The sequence below is a fragment of the Schistocerca nitens genome, chromosome 1 (assembly GCF_023898315.1).
Source record: "Schistocerca nitens isolate TAMUIC-IGC-003100 chromosome 1, iqSchNite1.1, whole genome shotgun sequence".
Taxonomy (NCBI): Eukaryota; Metazoa; Arthropoda; class Insecta; order Orthoptera; family Acrididae; genus Schistocerca; species Schistocerca nitens.
Genome location: NC_064614.1, coordinates 274,531,804 through 274,556,056, shown reverse-complemented (window position 1 = coordinate 274,556,056; position 24,253 = coordinate 274,531,804). Strand labels below are relative to the sequence as shown.

Genomic DNA, 24,253 nt, shown 5'->3' with positions numbered 1-24,253 from the left:
ACAGAATAGAATTTTTCCACACGTCCCAGATGCAGATGCTTGCTAAAGTGCCCTGTGATATCGGCAATGAGTAGCGATTTTACGTAATGAGCATTTTGATACTTGCCTATCTCATATTAGATACTCACGTAAGCCAAACTCATTTATGATAACGTGAACAGAGGCACCGATGTAGGCTTACATCCGAAGAGCGTTTTCATCCATGTCAGAAAGCTATCCCGTAGGATCAATTTGCAATACCGATTACCAACACGCGATAGCGAGTAAAGTGGGCCATTTCTAAACACTTTTCCAACAGACTTCCACTGAGAACCAACAAATAATTGGGGAAGAATGTGCGTGTAGCGTTCGCCGATTGCAAACCTGTGTCCCTTTGGATGTACGTAAAGCCTGTACATGAATAAATTCCCCTTACGAGACGAACGTTATGTCAAAAATATTTTTAGAAACAGTAATATTGAAGGCCCTGTACTACGATTGTTAGGATATGAGGAAAAAAAAACGTTCATAGTTATCCGAGACACTGTATGACATCTTTGGACTATCTGTACCCTCCAGAACGACAGTCCAACGGGTATCGCGAATTTCGCAGACAAAGACGTTCTCCTACTCTTTCTCTCCTCCTCCTCCTCCTCCTCCTCCTCCCCCCCCCTCCCCTTCCGAGCCTCGCTCAATCATCATCTGCCTTCGGAATGTCGTGCAGGTATAGTTCTACACTGAATTTAAAATTCTTAAGACCACCATGTGATACTAGGGACATGAGTAAGTGTCAGTATTAGCAAGACTGCAGTAGAAACATTCGGGAATAAATATTTATAACTTAATTTGCTAATGATGTCAATCCGTCTTCGGTAATTTCTATGGAGAACACTAAATGACCATACAACATAACGACTACAGAGACGCGTATGATATACCATAATGGACAAATAACTACAAGATCTATATCTGCCTCTTGTAAAATAGTTTTCGACGCATGCACCCCAGGAAAGACAAATGTGGGGCAGATTTTAAAAAATTTGAACTGCGAAGGTGGGGCATGATCTGAGAACACTCTTAAATGGGTGTAGTATCATTTGTCAAATAAAAAACTGTTTATACCCTTTTTATTTTTTTCCAAAACTCAACAGCATATGAGTATGTGACCTAACTATCACTCCAGAACTTTTTTATCGTTAATTTAATCAATCTCAATAACAACTAGGTCCACAGAATTCTGAAGTTCGATACGATGGCGACTGTAGACTGAGTGCGCTTCTCCGTAATGGCAGAGTAGACCTCTGCTATGAAGAAATGAATACATACTGTCTTCCTCCGCTGAAGGGAAAACACAAGAAGGAACGCAGAGACGTACATCTTATCTGTGACTTTACGTAATCTCAGATCGAAGTAGCTCACTGGAGTAATGCTTGCCGTATTAGTAAAAAATTACATGATTTTTACCCACGACGGAAGGCATACGATATGTTACGGAACCTAACGAAAATTCGCCGTTTAATGCCTATCCCTTAATAGAAGAAAAGAACTTTCTTAGTCTCATTTTCTGACCAATACGGCACACCTTTCCACTGTTTCGCTAGGTGCTCACTGTTTTACAGTGCGTAATACCGGTTGCCTTTAGTCATTACCTCTTGGACTTTGAAGCGTTCAAAGTCACACAGTAAAGCCGCCATATCCTGCCCAGCAAGGCAGCAGCTCACACAGCAGCATCAACAGATTTTTTAAACTAGAAAAGGCAATAACCTGATCACTCACCTGATGAGTTCATGTTTCCTAAAGCGAAGGGGGAGTTTCATCCTGCACTGCTATGTCGAATGAAATTCCTCAACTAGTTTGCCTTCATAGCTCCTGTCTGTACTAAAGACTGAAAAAACATGCAAGTGTTCGAACGACAGAAAGAAACTGTAGACAACTATCTTATAACTGTATCACCAAAAAACATGGGGAATACATTAATTTCTATGGCTACATCCACTGCGTACGCATTGTTTGGACTTTCTGTTCTGCATACCGATATTAGCGAGGAGCTTATGACTAGTCGACCAAAGATATGAGATCGAATTTCCGCTACGAATTTATGCTTCCACTTCGCAGTGTACATAGTGATCCAGCTGCCCCTGCCTGTGGGTTTTAAGTAACCTACAACACCTTCAAAAACCATGTGCATGATTTTCATATTCTTTCACTCGCTGCACGCAAACTATTAGTCCCACAGAAAAAAAATAAACAGGACTTTTTGTAGTAAATTTGATGTACTTAAATTTTGTAGTGCAATGCTTTTTTGCTAGAAGCCATAGTTTTCGAGTTATTCAGGAGAAACTCATTTGTGGGTCACTTATGTACTTTTTTCTTGAATAATTCGAAAACTACGGTCTCTACGAAAACGAGTCCCAGTACGTAATTAAACTATGTTTGATTTCCTACAAACAGGTCCTGCTCATTTTTTCTGCGGAACTAGTAGTTTGCATATTTAAGGGAGAGAATATGAAAATCTTTCCGTGGTGTTTGAAGGCATTGCCGTTTGTATAAAACCCATAGGTAGGGGCAGCTGACTCACCCTGTATATACTAGAAACTTGCTTGCTCGTCAGGAAAATTATAGGAATTATAGTGACAAACTATAGTTCTTCAGAATATTCTCTGTAAGAAAGACGCCATTTCTTGCCTAAGCACCATCAGGTGAATGAAAATCCTTAGTTTTGAATGTGTATTTTTGATGTTTCCTGTGGAGCGCACGAGTTCGTGACAAAGCGGCCTAGTGCTTATCTGCGGTCGAGGCAGGTGGCAGGACAGGTCACTCCTGAGAAGTAGCCGGCGGCCAGCGCCTCGGAGAAGCTGCAGTCAGGCACTGCCAAGAGCGTTATTACTTAATACTTTTCATAATATTATGTTTACAGAATGAGATTTTCACCCTGCAGCCGAGTGTGCGCTGATATGAAACTTCCTGGCAGATCAAAACTGTGCGCCGGACCGAGACTCAAACTCGGGACCTTTGCCTTTCCAGGGCAAGTGCTCTACCACCTGATCTACCCAAGCGCGACTCACGAACCGTCCCCCCAACTCCAATTCTTCCAGTACCTCGTCTCCTTCGCAGAAGAGCTTCTGTGAAGTTTGGAAGGTAGGAAAGGCAAAGGTCCCGACTTCTGCCAGGAAGTTTCACATTATGTTTATGTTGAAATGAAATATAATTTCCATGTATTGGGCCTCTAAAGAAGTATCGTTATTTATGCAGTTTTGTCCTTGTATTTGAGCTGATGTGTATTGCTACGTTTATTCTGATATGAAGTAAATCGATATCATCGTTGAAATAAGAACATATATTGGGTTTGTGCCCAAGTTCGTATGGTTTCTCCATAAATTTAATAAACATAACAGATACACACAATAGAGACTTCAGTTATCAATAAAATATTCTTTTTCACTATTTACAACAATCTCCCACCGCTGGTGTAATTCTCGATTCCGCTACAGTAAGATATCACGTGGTCTCGAGGCAAAGAACTCGTCGAGCTATGTTCGGAACATTTTCATACGGAAAGGAAGTTCCTTGAAGGCTGACAGAGCGGAAACGGTGAAAATATGAGGGCGCAAAATCAAGTGGGTGAGAAATGACTTCCCAACCCAACTCCAGAATACTGTTTTGTCAGTCTGCGGGAGCTATCGTGTAGTAGTGTAACTTAACGCACTCTTCCTAGTCATTGTTTTTGGATTGCGTCTGCAAGCCGTCTCAGTTGTTGACAATGTCAGCAGTGGTGAGTACACCTTGGAAAAACAATTCATAGTACACCACACTTTCGCTTTTCCACCAGATGTATAACAACATCTTTGGTGAATAGGCACAGGTCTTTGTACGGGGAGTTGTTGCTTCGTCCAGGCTCGATCATTTCTCTCTTTTTTCCTTGTGTCAGCATAAAGGCGCCATTTTTCGTCACCAAGAACGATAAATGATGGGAATGGTCGGTGTAGTTCACGAGCCAGTTGACCAAGCAGAGACGCGCATACGGCCACACACTGATTTTTTTTGCGATTTTGGCTTTGACCACGCGGTACCCGTACCTCCGATTTTTGAACCGTCCCCATTGCATGCAAATGTCGCACGATGGTAAAATCACAGTTCATCACATTTGCCAGTTCTCAAGTACACTAACATAGATCATTGTGGATTAATGCATTCACACGACCTTCATCAAACGTCTTCCTGAACATGGAGAGTCACTAACGTCAAAACAATCTCCTTAGAACGAGAAAGTCATTTTCTTCCCGTGCTCTGTCCAGTGGCATCATCCCCGTACAGAATGCAAATGTTTCTGGCTAGCTCCGCTGCTGTCTCCGCTCTACAGAACTCCAACAGTAGAATATGTCGGAAATGTTCTGACTTCCCCACTTGGCTTTCCATTTTCTACCACACACAATTCCACTCACTATTTCCAAATGATAAAATGACAATATGTAAACTCGAACAGCGATAGTGAACTGCAAATAAAAAATGGCAGTCGATAAATATACCCAAAGCAACCGGAATACCAACATGCAAAACAAAAACGCTACGAACTTTGGCACCAACCTAATAGCCGGCCCGAGTGGCCGAGCGGTTCTAGGCGCTACAGTCTGGAACCGTGCGACCGGTCGCAGGTTCGAATCCTGCCTCGGGCATGGATGTGTGTGATGTCCTTAGGTTAGTAAGGTTTAAGTAGTTCTGAGTTCTAGTGGACTGATGACCTCAGAAGTTAAGTCCCATAGTGTTCAGAACCATTTGAACCATTTTGAACCAACCTAATATTTGGTGTTGAAATAGGTTATTTATTTAACCTGTAATTCCCTGCGAAGTACCATCAAGGCAAAGTATATCTTCATTATATAAAGATAACGCAATGGCAATATTGAAATTCAGTTGGATTAAAAATATTCAGAGTAGTGAAATATGCTGACTGATTATTAACGACTTATCCTTGCCTGTAACTATTACGAGTTAGAAGAAAAGTTACTAGCAATCTCACTGTTCTCCTCTGATCGCAGTCGAAACGCCTGAAATCAGACATTGAAAGTGAAACCCCACGATCATGCCCTGAGGACCACGCGATTTCGGCCGGCCACTGTGTCATTATCATCTGCCACGTGGCGTCATCCGCATGCGGTACACAGTTCCCTCGGCCATTGTCGATGTTGCGACCCTGCAGCCGCTATCTCTCAATCGAGTAGCTCCTTAATTGACATCAGGAGGCTGAGTTCATCCCAGGCCACTCGTCCCACCACTGAGAAATCCTTGGTAGTGCCGGGAATCGAACCCGCGTCCTCCGCCTGGCAGCCATGTACACTGACCCATCAGCTACGGAGGCAGACCAAATAATTAACCAATTTAAATATTCAAATCACACTAATTACAGAAAGGAAAAGATATTTACGTCTGTTTATGGCGTTGCTGTTGGTTACACAATCATTCAAGTAATAAAAAAATTCATACAACCTTATCCATTGTGATGTGACGAAAGAACAGATTTTTAAAAATTAGCACACCGGAACTTATAAAAACGTGACAGAACACCTAAACCCTTTCTAATGTTTTTTTTAAAACGAGAAGCTGATACGTAGCGTGCAAATGCTAGATGATGGAGGTTAAATATTTGTTACTATTGTTTTGAAATTATATGTATTTCTAAACTGCTAAAAGTTGATAACTTGCCTGAGGACAAGAACCGCTGCCAAATCAGTAGACGAAAAAAAAAACAGGCAGAGAAAAACGACAGTAAGTAAAACGGCACTGTAAATAACAGCGTAGAAAAAAGTAGAGGTGCAGAGGTAATGACGATACGGAACACACACCCGAATCGTAAAATGACGATAATGCAAGTACTTTGTAACTACAGTAGTTTCTACGAAAGGCCTTATCCGTGATTACGTTTTGCCTTTCGACACCATCGCCATTTTTATTTAATATCACTGGTGAAACAACGTATTAAAACTAATTGGAAAAAGTTTTTCTTTAATAGAGGTGTGTGTAAAATCAAGGGTTTTAAGCTGTACATACTGGCGCACTGTATCAAGTTAAGCTACAAAGGGTTGATGTACAAAACACTCACAAGGGAAATACTTAATTATGCATACAGTAAATAAGCCTTGACGCAAAAGGCCTTAGCGTGCTGAGTGTGGCGTAACAACGTGCGAGTACAGTGCTGCTTAAGTGCAAATTGTGCTGTTTTTAATTGACGATTGTTAAACGCAGTATTACTATATGGGAGAATCTATATGGCTACAGCCATTTCAACATCCTGTCACATACCCGTTACGACAATTCACCATCTTATTAAGACCAAAAATTCCGAAGTGCTAATCACGTAAATTTTGTGCCTGCCAGAAAGGTTGCACTGGTCGCTTTTACATTAGGCGTAGCACGACTCGTCTCTAAGCCCTTCTCCTAATAATTCCTCTATTTACGGACAAGAGAGCGTTTGTTTCACAACTGGTGACGAGACAGAGGTACCATTTCAGTTAAGAGTTACTATTTCGTTTTAAACGTTACAGGATCACTGCCTAACTTTTATTCTTAAGCGTACCGGAACGTGGACAAGACGGGAGAGGAAGGAATCTAGATCGAAAAGCCTCTATTGAAATAACTAACTACACTTTCTAAGCTAATGACCTAATAGTTGTGCATTATCTGACAATCTAACTACCATGATTATATGATGCAGGTGCCAAAGTTTTTCTGGTATACACTTGACAGACAGAAACTGATACAAATAGGATAAGTAGGTCTTTTACATATTCCACAATTTTTCGATTTAATTTTTCTTACAAAAACTTCTGTAAATTTGATAGCTGTGGTATCTGGGATATTTTGCTTTTTCTGTTCCAGTTTGTGCTTTGTGCTTCCTAGCAAGAAGCACAGCTTTTTTCAGCAGATGAAGCCTGGTTAACAATAGTCTGTCGTCTCAAGCAGAAATATTGTTAAGAGACATTTTATTCTCAGCTTGTGGCTTCCAAGATGAGTGTCACTTTGTTATGCAACTCTTTAAACGGTTTGAATTCATTTTCCCACCTGGTCAAGCCATTTTTACTAAGCCTTAATGCCTTCTTCACATGTGGAAAAGCCGACTTGCACCTGGACTGATTGCAGACTGACATTTTAATCAGTTTACAAAATTGAAGGAGGTATTGCATTCAAAAAGATGTTACCTGTGAAAATGCTGTGATGCTCTTACTGATCTTCGAGCTGATTATATTATACTTTTAAAGGCCAGGAAGCTCGTTCAGCAGGTCACGACAAGGTGAGGAATCTTTTCCATAGTTCCTTCCGTATGTTTTGAAAACAGCAAAAAGGCTAGAAAGTAATGATCTACAGCTACACCCATACGATGCAAATCAATGAAGCATACTGCAAAGAGTACTTCACATTGTACCACAGATTACGGTTTCTTCCAGTTCCATTCGCATATTGATTGCATCAATATACATACAAAAATCATAATCGTATTGTTACACGGCTATTATTACGAAATGTCACTGGTATAGGCTGGAACACATTTAAGTGTAAGGTGTCTGCGATGGTAAGCAATGCACGAAACTAGTCCAGTAAAAGAAATTATTACCAGCAAGCGTTTACGTCAATCTATTGTTAATATGACATTTATAATTTTGTTTTGTCCTGTGTGAGCGATACGTAGTATCTTCCAGGGTTTCTTAACATGGTTTTTGAAAAATTATGTAATAAGCTTTCGCCGGTTGATTAGTTTTTTTACCTTTAAGCAACTACCAATTTAATTTTTTTTCCTCTACAGAATTTACGTGATGTGTGAGTCACACAAACCTATGATCATTCGTGCTGCCTGTCTGTTATTGGCAATATTCTAATACGGGACGTGTGTTGTAAGCAGCCTCCTTTGCAGACCAGCTCCATTGCCAATGAACCAAATACTACTAACTGCTTTACCTATGATTGAAAGAGTGTGACCATTCTGTTTCACATCTCCTCAAAATGATAAAGCCAGCTATTTGTAGGAGTTAATTGGTTCGAATTGTGACTCACGTTGTCACGGAAGCTACGTTTTCGCGTTTTGTGAAATGCGCGATTTACACGTCTGAAAATTTAAAGCAAGTCGCCAATCTCTGCACAACTTTATAATGTGAACAACATCAGCCTGAATATTTCTGCTGAATGTTTTTTATGCATTACTTTATTATCGATAACTACATCAGATGAAAAAAGTGTGAGGTTACTATTAACATTGTTTGACAGGTGATTAAGATAAAGCACCAACAAGATTTTTCCCTGGGACACTGCTGAAGTTACTTCTACTTCAGTCGATGGCTTCTTATCCACAATTAGAGACTGTGTGCTCCCTAAAATAAATATTCAATCCAGCTACGAAGTCGTTTTGTACGCCAGGCGATAGTCCCTTCATTAATGGTTGGTGTTTTAATGCGTCAAATGTTATTCGAAAGCCAAGAAATATTGCACTTGTCTGACTGCCTAGGTCCACGAGTTCCTGAACGTCATTTGAGAAAAGCACGATGTTTTCGGAACCCATGCTGGTTAGCAAGGAGGAAGCCGTACTTCATTACCTTTGAGCTCAGAATACGTTGCAAGATTCTACAAAGCAGGGTGTCCCAGCAGGAATGATCAGTATTCAGAGATGTGACGGAAACTAACATTCGAATCGGTAATATAGTATGGTTCAAATGGCTCTGAGCACTATGGGACTTAACATCTATGGTCATCAGTCACCTAGAACTTAGAACTACTTAAACCTAACTAACCTAAGGACATCACACAACACACAGTCATCACGAGGCAGAGAAAATCCTTGACCCCGCCGGGAATCGAACCCGGGAACCCGGGCGTGTGAAGCGAGAACGCTACCGCACGACCACGAGCTGCGGACGGAAATATAGTAAACATGGGCTCTAAAATGTATACCTTAAGAACTATGAGCACTCAATCTTCGCTACTGTGAAACAAGTCTCTTCTACAGAAGAAATGTTCGTAGCTCTTAAGGTATGTATTTTAAAGACATTTTTATTAGACATTTTGGCTTCGAATGATCGTTCCCGTCACATCTCTGAAAACTGTCCTTTCCCCCTGGAACACCCTGTACATGAATAGCAATAATTTTGGACGGGATTTATTTGATTTACATCCGCTACGCTTCTTGTAGATGGGCCTGCCCTGTGCTTTCTTCCTATAACCTGACTTTTTTGTTAGCGTGATCTGCGATATATTACGGTAACCTGGGAAGATGAGTTCACCTGTAGACTCTGTATAAAATGTGACACTGATTCCATCGGCGTCTGGGGCCTTGTTTAATTTTAGTGTTTCCAGACATTTACCAACACCACTAAAACTACTCTCTTTTTCAGTCCTCTATCCAGTGGTGCGAGAATTTAAGTGGTCAGTACTCTTCCATTTCCCGTTGTAAAACAACAATTTAAAACACTTCAGTTATAATTTTGCTTTACTACCTTTAATAAAACAAGGTTGTATACCTGGAAGAATCCTGGAGATACTAAAAGGTATCAGATAGATTATATAATGGTAAGACAGAGATTTAGGAACCAGGTTTTAAATTGTAAGACATTTCCAGGGGCAGATGTGGATTCTGACCACAATCTATTGGTTATGAACTGCAAATTGAAACTGAAGAAACTGCAAAAAGGTGGGAATTTAAGGAGATGGGACCTGGATAAACTGAAAGAACCAGAGGTTGTAGAGAGTTTCAGGGATAGCATAAGGGAACAATTGACAGGAATGGGGGAAAGAAAGACAGTAGAAGAAGAATGGGTAGCTATGAGGGATGAAGTAGTGAAGGCAGCAGAGGATCAAGTAGGTAAAAAGACGAGGGCTAATAGAAATCCTTGGGTAACAGAAGAAATATTGAATTTAATTGATGAAAGGAGAAAATATAAAAATGCAGTAAATGAAGCAGACAAAAAGGAATACAAACGTCTCAAAAATGAGATCGACAGGAAGTGAAAAATGGCTAAGCAGGGATGGCTAGAGGACAAATTTAAGGATGTAGAGGCTTGTCTCACTAGGGGTAAGATACATACTGCCTACAGGAAAATTAAAGAGACCTTTGGAGATAAGAGAACCACTTGTATGAACATCAAGAGCTCAGATGGAAACCCAGTTCTAAGCAAAGAAGGGAAAGCAGAAAGGTGGAAGGAGTATATAGAGGGTCTATACAAGGGCGATGTGCTTGAGGACAATATTATGGAAATGGAAGAGGATGTAGATGAAGACGAAATGGGAGATAAGATACTGCGTGAAGACTTTGACAGAGCACTGAAAGACCTGAGTTGAAACAAGGCCCCAGGAGTAGACAACATTCCATTAGAACTACTGATGGCCTTGGGAGAGCCAGTCATGACAAAACTCTACCATCTGGTGAGCAAGATGTATGAGACAGGCGAAATAACCACAGACTTCAAGAAGAATATAATAATTCCAATCCCAAAGAAAGCAGGTGTTGACAGATGTGAAAATTACCGAACTATCAGTTTAATAAGTCACAGCTGCAAAATACTAACGCGAATTCTTTACAGACGAATGGAAAAAACTGGTAGAAGCGGACCTCGGTGAAGATCAGTTTGGATACCGTAGAAATGTTGGAACACGTGAGGCAATACTAACCTTACGACTTATCTTAGAAGACAGATTAAGAAAAGGCAAACCTAAGTTTCTAGCATTTGTAGCCTTAGAGAAAGCTTTTGACAATGTTGACTGGAAAACTCTCTTTCAAATTCTGAAGGTGGCAGGGGTAAAATACAGGGAGCGAAAGGCTATTTACAATTTGTACAGAAACCAGATGGCAGTGTTAAGAGTCGAGGGGCATGAAAGGGAAGAAGTGGTTGGGAAAGGAGTGAGACAGGGTTGTAGCCTCTCCCCGATGTTGTTCAATCTGTATATTGAGCAAGCAGTAAAGGAAACAAAAGAAATTCGGAGTAGGTATTAAAATTCATGGAGAAGAAGTAAAAACTTTGAGGTTCGCCGATGACATTGTAATTCTGTCAGAGACAGCAAAGGACTTGGAAGAGCAATTGAACGGAATGGACAGTGTCTTGAAAGGAGGATATAAGATGAATATCAACAAAAGCAAAACGAGGATAATGGAATGTAGTCAAATTAAATCGGGTGATGCTGATGGTATTAGATTAGGAAACGAGACGCTTAAAGTAGTAAAGGAGTTTTCCTATTTGGGTAGCAAAATAACTGATGATGGTCGAAGTAGAGAGGATATAAAATGTAGACTGGCAATGGCAAGGAAATCGTTTCTGAAGAACAGAAATTTGTTAACGTCGAGTATAGATTTAAGTGTCAGGAAGTCGTTTCTGAAAGTATTTGTATGGAGTGTAGCCATGTATGGAAGTGAAACATGGACGATAACCATGTTTGGACAAGAAGAGAATAGAAGCTTTCGAAATGTGGTGCTACAGAAGAATGCTGAAGATAAGGTGGGTAGATCACGTAACTAATGAGGAGGTATTCAATAGGATTGGGGAGAAAAGAAGTTTGTGGCACAACTTGACTAGAAGAAGGGATCGGTTGGTAGGACATGTTTTGAGGCATCAAGGGATCACAAATTTAGCATTGGAGGGCAGCGTGGAGGGTAAAAATCGTAGAGGGAGACCAAGAGATGAATACACTAAGCAGATTCAGAAGGATGTAGGTTGCAGTAGGTACTGGGAGTTGAAGAAGCTTGCACAGGATAGAGCAGCATGGAGAGCTGCATCAAACCAGTCTCAGGACTGAAAACCACCACCACCACCACCACCACCACCACCACCACCACCACCACCACCACCACCACCACCACAACAACAACAACAACAACAACAACAACAACAACAACAACAACCACCTTTAATAACAGCACTCTGCACGGCTAACACTCATTTGAAAACAGACACTAGAATGCATTGTGAAATGCAGACATCCGCCTCTTAACTTTTGCTCCTGGTGCATTCTTTTCTAACCAACCTACACATTGCATAACAGGCGCCGGACGAGGACTGTGGATCAAGATCCCGCCAGAAGAATGTGACGTGAAACCGGTCAGACAAGGTCGAGTCCGATGCTCGTGAGAGCAAGTCTCTTCCGCCATCGCCTAGAAGTATTCAGCAGTCCATGACAACTATACGATATACAGGGCGATTTCATTTATGTTCCAAACTTTCAGAGATGATTGAGAAGGGCAAATTTGTCAATTTGAGGTAAGAGACCCTGGTACGGAAACGACCGAGTCGAAAGTTACAAGAGAAAAATCTTTTGGATACCTCTGACACTGGAATACATGTACCGGTACTATTGTTGCTAAGATTGTGGCGTAGGCAAATTTCAGATGTCCTAGTATGGACGAAAACAAGAAAAAAAGTCTAGTAAATATGTGCCCTGAAATGCAGACCATAGGAGCTTTGGGCAATTTTTCAATAGAAGGGATTTGTTTCTTGGTATCTAAGATGAAAAACTGCCAACAGCTCTTACGATACGCACTTTTACTAGAAATTTTTTTTCTTGTTTTTGTCCATACTACTATAGCTGAAAGTTGCCTGCCTGTTAGCAACAACAGTACTGGTACATTTATTCCACTGTCAGAGTATCGGGAAGATTTCTGATTGTAGCTTTCGACTGTCGTTTCTGGACTAAGGTTCCTCGTCTCAGATTGATACATTTATCAATCTCCATTATCCCTGAAAAGTTTTAACTTCATTGCGGAATCACCCTGTATTTCTATGCGATCAGTAACAATTTTGTACTACATCTAGCAGACGCCAGAAACGGTGACGAGCGGAAATTAATTTCTTTAATTGATTTATACTACATACCGATAGTTTACAGAGACAGAAAATATATTAATTCGACAATGGCGTCATAATGACTAAGATATCATTTTCTCCAGACTCCACCATGAAACTGAGGAAACTAGTCAGAGTTCGTGTAGTTGGGCGTGGATTCGAATGCAAATCGCCTTGATACTGGTAAAGGTGCAACGACACAATCTCTCTCTCTCTCTCTCTCTCTCGTCAAACTTTAATAGATATTCTGCTTCATTTACTACTCCTTATTTTATTCTAATTATTCTAAGGAGTAATTACACAATGGTTAGCTACTAATTGAAATTACCAGCGTTAAGCTAATGGATTGAAAGCAACAAGGGAAGACACGTCCGCAGCCTCCATTTGCCAACGTAATTGAGCTTAATAGGCTAAAGTTTAAACAGTGTCATTGGCGGAGGAGGGGGGCTGGGGGGATTTGGAGGAGAGGAAAGAAGGGGGTGGGTATGGGGGCGATGGTGTACTAACAGAACGTACGATTAATCAACTTAAGTAAACCGCAGTTCACGAAAGCAAACGTACTTTCCAATAAAGTGAAACGGTCATGACGACCATTTCCTGAGCTGCAGGGCCAGCTTCCAACGGCCTCACCATTTATTATTAAATGTTTATTTAGACTAATGGCATACCATTGTTTCGATTCGTTGATTGAGACATTCCAGACTAGCTTCCATACCTAACGCAATAATGCGCTTATGACCCTATTTTGAGTGTGGGAAGAAGTGTAGGTAGCTGGAACTGAGTTCTAGCTAGTACGGAAGGTGACTACTAGAGCTGAATTTCATCTTTTAGTCTTCAACTCTTTATTCCGATTGCTGCCAAGCTTCTTTGATTTATAATCTCGAGGTTTCTAAGTCGCGAAGATCTTGAGTCGCTGGTTGTCTCAATTTGTGTGTGTTTCGTTGTTTGTTCCTGCGTTTAGCATATTTGAATCCTACATAAATGATACGAGTCCATTACTTTCTGAATTTCTTGGATTGTGTCGGAACGAATTATTGTTGCTCAAAGCATCGCTTCGTTCTTCCAACTGGGAAAAACTATCATTGTTGTATAACACTTCGGGCGGGAACAGTCTTGAGTTTGCGTGGGCTCACGAAAGTCTATTTAATGTACTCTTACATTCAATGTTGTGGCTTTCGTGGCTTCATATGAACTAATTCAGAGGTCGAAAGAAAGCCACGCAAAGTAACAATATTAAATCATACAGTGGGAAACAACTGACTACCTCTGCGTATTCAGTGGTCACAAGCTGCATTCACTTAACATCATTATAATAATGCCCAACAGGTAGCAGCTCTCGTGCATGGCGAAAAAGATTGAACATCCACAAATATGTACGTGAGGTTCCCATTGAGGAAAGACATTTCTCTGGTAGCTGAAGCACAGCATATATTAATGGACACTATTGTAGCCGGTGTGTCTGAAAGGGTTAAAGATGCTCGGAAAATTTCAAAGTCTATTTTCTCGAGAATTTTTGCGAGCTCCATCAAACTGCTTTGCAAAATTGATACTTGGGTACTGAACTTTGCGTACGAAAAATAAATTAAAAATCCGACCGTCTAGTTGTCTCCTTGTAACCTTGAAATTCTCTGAACTGTCTAACAGAACACTGCATGTGAATCATTTTGCTTAAAGCAGACCTGTTGCAAGTCGTTCCTCTACCCGTCTCAGTTTCTCCAACCAGATTTGTTTTTTGGAGAGTCGTTTTAATATAAATCTGTAAATTAACTATAGTCCTAGTAATTTTAGGGCAGTTTCAAGTGACTGTAAGAGTGGCAGCGACGTTTAATGTCTTACGTAATGACGAGGTAAAAGCTGGGAATGTGCAAAAAATATTTTGAATCTTTAAAATTTAGGTCACGTTAAGCGATAAAAAGGGTCACAGTTGCATAACCTATGTGCGCAACAACTCTGGCGACATCGATAATTGTAATCAAGGCGACCGCCTATCCTTGCTTATGACAGCGGCTGCCCTTTTGGCCTCTGTCGCGAAGAAAGTCATCAGTCGCGCTAAAATCAAAGTGAGCATAATCAGCACGTGATAACGCACAGTTCTGGTGACATCTTTAAAAAGAAAAAAAAATGCTAGGTCACACCGGTATCCACTTTTCTGTGCCTGAAGTAGTAAGGAATCAGCGTGATTTGTTGAAAAACTACAATTCTCTAACCCCTTCAATTAACTTATTCGCCCTCAGTGTTTCTCTAGGCTGTTTGGGATGTTAGAAACACCGCCATAATAACTTTATTTGCTAGATACAACGTGAAAAATCCATTCTAGATTCATAGTAACAATAATGACCATAAAATGGTAGGTGATTACACTGTAACAAAAGTATCACTTATCCAGAGTTTTGAAATGTTTGCAAATACGAAGGTATTTTCAGATGTAAATCTTTGGCAACTAATGTTCTACGGTCAAATTTGTTTACGATACACCAGTATTCAGCATCGCGCTAATGAGGAACGTAGTTGAAGCTGTAAAACTGAAAATATATATTATGGTGGGAACATTCAGTCGTAACTGTTCAGTTCAGTCAAATACGTATGAATCTAATACCATATTCTACCAGCAATAATACTTCACATCGTTACAATTTGGAGAGGGACCACGTTTCCCATCAACAAAATTCGAGGTATTTTTTCAGGGATTTTGATGGCGTGTTTAAACATAAACGCATTTCTTTTGTTATAGAAGTAATTTTATAGTATAATGCTCATCGTTTCTTTCATAAACTATTTACAATCCATTAGGAAGAAAAGCTACCAATAAGACTTTTTTTTTAAAAAAAGTCTATTACCGACAAGTATTAAAAGTTTCATGTTGTGTGACTTTGTTCATAGTATTTTTATTTTTAATGTTAGTGCTTACTTTGACCTACAATAATGTAAAAACACGCAATCTGAATGTTTTCCCCTACAACAGGAATTATTAGGCTAATCTTCATACGGGTAGCTAATATCATATACTTCTAGATTCGAAATTGAAAAGCCACACACACAAACGGAAATCCAACAGCGCGCAAAACTGGTGTCAGTTTTTTTTTCCGGTAGGTCCAGCGTCATCGTATTATCGATGGTATTTATACAGGGTGACGGAGCAGCCATATACAGTGGGCGGCACTGGGGAGCAGGAGCATTGAGAGGTAATCTCGCCATATAGTAATCATGGAACAGTGAAACTCAAGTTTTTTTATACCATAAAAATGTTTTGCGAAAACAATGACAGTTCGGAAACTGCAGAGGGACTTCCGAGCTTTTTCAAATTTGAACGTCATGGTCGTGTTCACTCTAAACACAAAAACTTTTTAAAATTTTGAAGATACTCTATTTGCTCTAAAAAAAAGGAACCGACTCGACGGCCGAGAAATGCTCGTATTCCACAAAAGGACGGACGCGTTTCAGTCTTACGAACCGCACGGAGTTCAGTTTGTAAGCAATCATCTGCGGGCACCGATTCCCGACAAAGTATTCGCCGAATTCTCCATTTTGATTTAAAGTTTCATCCGTACAGGCTACAATCGTGCATGAATCAGAACGATTACCAGCTGTGGGCAGACTTCTCTCATCTAATAATGACAAATAAACGAGGACAGTGGATTTCTGGACAAGCTGTGGATGTTTGATAATGCTCATTTTCATCTCGCAGGTTACGTAAATAACCAGAATTATCGCTACTGCGCGACTCCACACGGGGTGAACTGAAAGAATTAAAAACGAAATACGTGGTATCCCAGCTGAGATGTTGCTGCACGGTGGGTAGCCTCAACAGCAGTTTGTAAGAATGCGAACTTACTGGAGTTCGGCATGTACAGGATGTAATTTTGAAATATTGATAATTTTGATTACTGTCTTTCAAAAGACAAGTTGTAGTGGTGTATGAGTGGTGGTGATGGTAGCGGAAGAGGTGGTAGATAAATAGCTTCACGCCAAAAATCTATTTGTACCGCCAACATGTTACATGACGTTCTCCTCGGTGCACTAACAAATTGCTCTCCCCATTCCATGACCTGATGTATGAAATGCTTTCTGTTTTAAGTTGGAGAGCTGCGTGTGTGCTTTATCATTAAGAGCTATTGGGATAGTGTGCACTCAACATTACGTCACGTCTTCAAATAGCAGCAACGTTCGCAGCTCAGACATATCTGCAATGTTTCTTGCCACGTTCACAATGGTCCATACTTACAGACCACTCGTACCATCCAAGATGAATGCTGTAGAACAAATTACCGCCATACAAAAATCACGGTTTTCAACACGTCAGGTAAAACGGGTATAGTTAGTGTATCAAGCCTGCTGCAAAGGTTGCAGTCCTAATAATAATAATAATAATAATAATAATAATAATAATAATGTCCAAGTTTTCTAACATTAAAATAAATTGGAAACCAGATCAAAACCGTCGAAAAAACCGAGGCATTTTTATTCACAGATCGTTGAGTGTTGTCCGTACATGTTCTGTTGTCATGCTGTTAGCAATATCTGTTCTAAACAGGGCGTCTTCTCAGTACGATTATGTAAATTATTTCCAAATGACCGAATGTAGGTCTAAACCAAGAACCACAGTGACAATTGCTTACGTTTCCAGGGGAGGGACTGTCTTTGTGATAGTTTCAGTGCGGCGGTTTATAAGAATATTGAAAGTCTTCTTGTCGTTCCTCACTGTAGCGTATCGAGTACAAGCAGTGAGCCTGTCAAGCATGTCTACGCTGTGAACGCGCAGTTTTACACAAGATGTATAATACACCTATGTATATTCGCCGTAAATTGCTGTACGGTACGTGAAGGAGCATGTTCTTATCTCACGGTCCGTACGAAGGCGTGAAGTTGTGCCTCCACTTTTACTGGACGTTTTGCGAGATCAATGTCCTATTTCTTCCATCGATTTCCCTATAAGTTCACTGGGTATTTTACGCTTGCGCGGAGGCTTTATCGACTTCTATACGATTCTAGCGGCGTGGTCAACGTCTAAGTCGTGGCAGTATTAAGGATTTCAATAACTAAGATTGCGGGACATTTTTTCACGGGAGTTACAGGGATGCTTTCGATTAAAATCTCAAGGCCACACGCCCAGTACGAGTCGACGCTGCAGCTTCATACGAAAAAATGTTTGACGCTCTTCACATACATCATTCACACATGTGATCAGAGCCTATGGCTGTGGAACTATATTATAAAAACAAGTGATGTATCAACAATAGTTATGTTTTAACGCAGAATAGGTACCGCACTACTACAGTTTATTCTCACCATTTATGAGGAAAATATTTTTCTGCCAAGGTACATTACGTTGTCCATGCAGTAATAACGTTTCCTGCCTTCGATCTTCTCTTACTAACCGTAGTCTCCTAATGGATGGCATAGATACAGAAATGTTTTAAATAAGTTTCCCATTGATCTGGACTTTTATTAAACGATAATTTATTTTATTCCATTAAAATTACATAGAGTTTTATTCACAGAAAATCATAGCACCTTGATATACAACAGATAAAGTAACAATTCTAGTATAGATTTTAAAAAGCGCTAACTTTTCATGCATTACATAGTAAGCTGATGACTTTACATCTCATTTGTGAAGAGAAAACCTGCGGAGAGAAACATTTTCGTAATTTTCCAATTTACAAGCTCTCCTAAGAGAACGATCAGACGTTACGTAATTGTTTGTCGTTCCAGGCGCTCCGTGGAACCTTTGAACTATAGATAATTGTTACATCAATTAGCGTGTTCGGCGTATTTTTCTTGACTTTAAAGTATTCTGAATATGCTCTTAGGAAAATCCAATGTGATATCAGTCTCCAAGAAAATAGTACGCCCTCTGATTTAGAACACAGGCTTTTCTGATATTTCTGCGAGCCGTACAAACAGTCATTTACCGTGCTGGCATGAGTGAACCCAATTACGTGAGACTTCAGCAAATTAAATAAAATTGCAACTTTGACTTAAAAAAGGCGAAACAAACACGAAGAATGTATGTAAAATTGTCAATTTAACAGTAGTTATTTACCTCTTAAATGGATGTTAACATCTAACTTACCTTCCGACACTTGTACTTTCCCGTTGCTGTCGGCTGGAGGGTCTGCGTACAAGAAAAGGAGGAACTCTCCCTTTTGGCAACAATTGCCCTTCAGAACGACTAAGCCGATATCTTCACAGCTGACGAAATTCAAAAGTCGCGCTCGTTTTGTAATTGCCGTGCCAAATCAAAGTGTCTTCACTGCAGCACAGATTACTATATACAAGCTTTCAACTACTACTGCGCTTATGGTAATAATGTATTGAAATGACTAATACGATAAAGCAAGATTTAGTTCTTTATTACTGATAAAAGTTCTGTATCCGTTACATTTAATTCAGTGATCACGACGAGAAGACAAATATGCTGTATCGTCTTTAAAGATTCTCTAATTAAATCATGAGAAGTAGCTAACTTAAGCGTTATATTTCCACTCTGAGGAAGAGTTCAATTTATCAAGTTTTTTTCTTTTTAAATGACTGGCGTTTCCTTTACAACATGACTTTTTTGTGCGTAGAGGAAACGTCACCGAGAAATGGCTCGACTTCATAATGTCTCCCGAAGAGTGGAGGGAACGTCCCATATGAGAATGAAAGCACTTCATATTTAATTCCATTATGGAAGAACACTGAGTGGCAGATATTTTTTTGAATTTAACGAAAAAGAGTTAAATATATTACTGAAGTAGATTTCCCCTTTTGGATCGCTATAATTCTGTATGTAACGCAGAGAAATAAGACATTTACATAGCTCGTCAAGCCAGCAGCAGGGGCGATATTTGAACACCCTCCATAGATATTTTGTGATTTTGGATAGTCCATAAAACGCACGTGGGCCTTGCGAAGATCAAAGACGTAGGTCTCGTGTAGCATTCGAAAGTTGTTTAACGCTGGTGGTGAGATTCCCTTCGTCGTCCTACCCTAACGACCACGACATTAAAGTAATCTCCCTTCGGGCACAATTGTTTTGTGCTACTAACGACTCAAAACTGGTGCAATCAAAATATGAAGTTTTAGTTTCCTCTTTTCAACTCTTCCTCTGTTTCACTATAAACTAGCAAGGCTAGCGTTTGTAGTACTTCAAAATTTCTACGTAAATTTTCCACCAGATATTCCCACCTTCCTATTGAGGTGTCAGCTCTGACATTGCACCATAACTGCGACATTCTCCCGAGTGAAATTATATATACCGCTGACATATTGTAACGCTTGACATTCGCTGTGAGTGTAACTTGATGGGCTGCAAGTACTCGAGTTGAAATGAAACACTATAAAAGAACTGTATAAATAACCTTCGCCGTATCCTACCAATGAACCGAAGTTGGCTACTTCCTTTATTCTTGGTATAAATCTATCCACAGTACCACTATAATTTATCAACATACGTTATTCGCGGGCATTTGTACAGCATGACTCCCCAGTTACAGCTCTGTCTATAACTAAATGTCATGTACATTTTACTTTCAATGGCGTCTCAACTCTACATTTCTCTGAGTTTTGAGTTAACTCAGATTCTTTGCCCTACGCTGAAAATTCGTCAAGACTTTACTGAGCCGGCCGCTGCGACCTAGCGGTTCCAGGCGCTTCAGTCCTAAAACAGCGCTGCTGCTACGGTCGCAGGTTCGAATGCTGCCTCGGGCATGGATATGTGTGATGTCCTTAGGTTAATTAGGTTTAAGTAGTTCTAAGATTAGGGAACTAATCTCATATTTTAAGTCCCGTAGTTCTTAGAGCCATATATATAAGTTTACTGAGGACAACACTAAAACATTATTACGTCTACGAAAATTGGAAAAATAGAAGTGTTAAATCATATGTTTGTGCAACAGAATTTGATTTCGTATTAGAATAAACTCCGACTCGACAAGAACGGGGTAGACGCAGTAGTCCAGATGCTTTAGCGTTTTATGTGCTGCTTCGCATAGTCTCTGTCTGCTGTAGAGTTCATTGCCAACACAGTTTCAGATTTACTTTTACGGGATACATTTAAAATTAGGAAATAAATTCTCTGCACCAATGCCATTGTCAGAAGTTGTTATATATATATATATATATATATATATATATATATATATATAGTTGACGCAGAAGACAAAGGTAATTTGTATATCAAAAAATATTACTACAAATTGGCACAGTGTCTCCGATGTTCAGAAAAAAGAAAGGATAAGTTGCTAGCAAAGTAGCTCCGCAAAATAAATTTTCATGCGGAATCCAGTTCTGAAGCCGAGAATGATTGTGCTCTTGATCGCAATGACTACCGAAACACATTCAAAACGCAGTTGTGCACTTCCGGAAAGGCAGCGGGTGCGAAATGCCGCAAGTCTTCTTTGATTTATTACGTATACGAGAACATCAAATTTAAATGCTATGGACCAATGATAAGTGCTATGCCTTACGAGCTACTGTTATTAGCTTATACTTTAGTAGATGTCCTATAACACAAAAAAAGCATCAATACATTTTACAGACCCAAACTAAAACCAACGATTTCACGAAAGTAGTGAATCTCATTTCCAAATGAATGCAAGATGGCATAAAATCTGCAAACCTTGACGCCCTTCTTGTAGTTCACAAGTTGGTCTGTAGCGGGATCGCGCGACATTTCGCTTAGTGTTGGCTGTAACTTGCTCCTCTCGACCCGGGCAGCACCACGATAATGTAAACATTATGCCCGCCCGCGCATATATAAACCCAAGTATGACTACGTAGTCAGTGGAGTAACGTCCAAAACAGAAACGGGAACTTGTTCATTTATAATTGGGCTGTATTTCATAAAAAATAGAAAACAAATTAATATGTTGTGAATTTGTTTCTTTTTAAGAGCGGCGAGATTGATTATTTAATTCTATATTTGACACTCAGCGTTATGTTTACGTATTGAGTCAAAGATATTCCTGAGGACAAAGATACCAAATTGCCTTGTCACGCATATGTCAACTAGTCTGTAAAGATTCATAATCATAAAATATCACTGACAAGCTAAGAGGCCTCTGTCGAAGTGCGCGTCATGAACGATAAATGGTGTTACGTGTTTAATATAAGGCCAAATACTTCGATGGTTGCACAACTGCTAGTCACCCGCTCCCTGTTTCATTTTTAGCTGATTGCTATTCCAAAAGTGTATTTTGCCCGAAATTAGTAGTTCTGCTTTTGTTTTACCATGTTTAATTATCATTTGTCACCATAACGTTTGCTTCACTGTTCGATTAATAGTAGCATTTGGATAGTACATGTTTACTTGATTTGCCCTACATCATTTTCGGTATCAGATACAGCTGTTAAACACAAAATGTATACAAACATACAAAAATATACGCATTGCCTTAAAACACACATGATTACAGCCATTTGTGTTGCTACTATTTGATACTAACGTTTCTTGGCAGTCCTTAAAACAAAGGTAGTTCAAGATCAGTGTTATGTGGTGGAAGCAGAATAATTTTAAAGTCTACTAGAGAGCCGGCCCCTACATCCAGCTACTTTTTACTTTCTGCCCCTACATTGACACAGATTCAACAGAATTAAAATATACGATCACCTGCCAACATCCATATGTTGAACATACCAGCCTGTTACTGTTGTAGCACCACACATGTGAAATATCGTCTCTTCCACCAAGCGGCCAGCAGAGTGTTGTTAAAAACACTCAAAAAATACTGAGATACTTTCTAGTGAGAAATGAGTGGGATGAATTTTGCCGCATTTATTTCAGTTAATTATACTGCAGTTTATACATTATCAAGTTAAGAAATATTTTTTCTAGTACTGTAACCTTCTACACTTGATTTGCAGAAAAGGAGCCTCCTAAGTTGCTGTTTTGATTCTGACTATGATGTAAACAGAATCTTTTGTAGTCTCTATTTCAGCATGGAAGTAGCCTTTGTGTAACAGGAGATGCACTGAAGCACACTGTAAGACTGATTGAAAAAGCAAAACTGAATGTTTATCCTGTCAGGTAATGGAGTTGGTGAAATGTTGACTGCAATCACAGTTCCCAATGCAACTGCCCAACAAATCTACCTGGCATGAATAGTCATGTCATCTGGTTTCTTTGTTTAAAACAGGTACTAGAAACCGAACGTATCAACTGAATCCAGAGCATATACTTTTGTCCTGGCATTAAGCATTGCCCTTTTATGAATCTCCTTTACTTTTATGTAATTTTGTAATATGAGACCAAATCTCATGTTAACTTTTTGTCACCTTCCCTTCTCCCATTTACCTGTTACACTCTGCCATAAATCTCACTACATCAGTCCTTTTTCAAACCTAACTGCTCAAGTCCATCACGTTTTCTTGGACCATTTGACGATGAAGATATAAATTTTAAAAAAAATTAAAAAATACTGTAATACCTACTTTACTTGTACTCTATTATGTCATACAGTATCGCATTCTGTGGTAACTCCACTAGCTGAGAGAAACCTTTTAGAGAGCAGTAGCATGTAATAAGACTCTTATGGTGTAAATTCAAGAACAGAATGCTGAAACCTGTTCAAAGAAGTGGCTGTACTAACTATGGATTCTCACTATCTGTATTCCTTAATGAATTTTGTATGTCTTTTTTCCAACCAACAGCTCAGTGCATAACATCAATACTAAGAATAAAAACAATTTACATACAGAATTAAAATCACTTACTTTGGTCCTAAAAGAGGTCCAGTATTTGGCAATGCATATTTCAACAGGTTTCCAGCAGCCATTAAGAGCTTAGTTTAAGACAAAGTACAGTTTAAACAAAGACTACTGCATAATAGGTATAAAACAAAGCACAGGGCTGTAGATAGAGAGATGCTGAATGAAACATGTTTGGCAGTTAGAAGAGCAATGCGTGAAGCCGTCAATGACTACTGCAGCAGAATACTGTTTAACGATCTTTCACAAAACCCAAAGAAATTCTGGTAAAGGCTGATAGTGGCACAAATGTTAGTGTCCAGTCATTCATGTGTGAGACTGAAACTGAAGTTGAGAGCAGCAAAGCAAAACCAGAAATGCTTAACTCTGTTTTAAGATATTCCTTTACAAAGGAAAACCCAGGAGTAAGTTACTGGCGCAACGTAATTCTTCCACCAATGAAAATATGAGTGAAATAGATATTCGTGTCGGTGGTGTTGAGAAACAGCTGAATCATTAAAACTGAACGCAGCATTAGCGCCTGCTGGAATCCCTATCCGACTCCATACCCAATTCATAGCTATAATCCATCATAGATCCCTCAAACAAAAAACTTTGCTTAATAACAAGAAGAAAGTACAGGTCATAGAACTGATCCACAAAAGTACCTTTGAATATCCTGGACATCCACTTACTGTAGAACCTTGGAACATATTCTGAGCTCAAACCTAGTGAAGTATCTGGAACAGAATGATGATTCTGAAAACATTGATCCTGTGAAATCTAGTTCACACTTT

At 39.6% G+C, this 24,253-nt stretch overlaps 1 protein-coding gene across 1 annotated transcript in view; it reads right to left on the bottom strand.

Moving 5' to 3' along the window:
• The window catches only part of LOC126248107 (catalase), a 64,472-nt gene extending 42,947 nt beyond the window's left edge, over window positions 1-21,525 (bottom strand). Inside the window, exon 1 of the mRNA XM_049948786.1 lies at window positions 21,391-21,525. Coding sequence (XP_049804743.1) covers window positions 21,391-21,444 — 54 coding nt within the window. The 5' untranslated portion in view covers window positions 21,445-21,525. The remainder of the gene's footprint in view (window positions 1-21,390) is intronic.
• Between the last annotated feature and the right edge of the window lie 2,728 nt (window positions 21,526-24,253).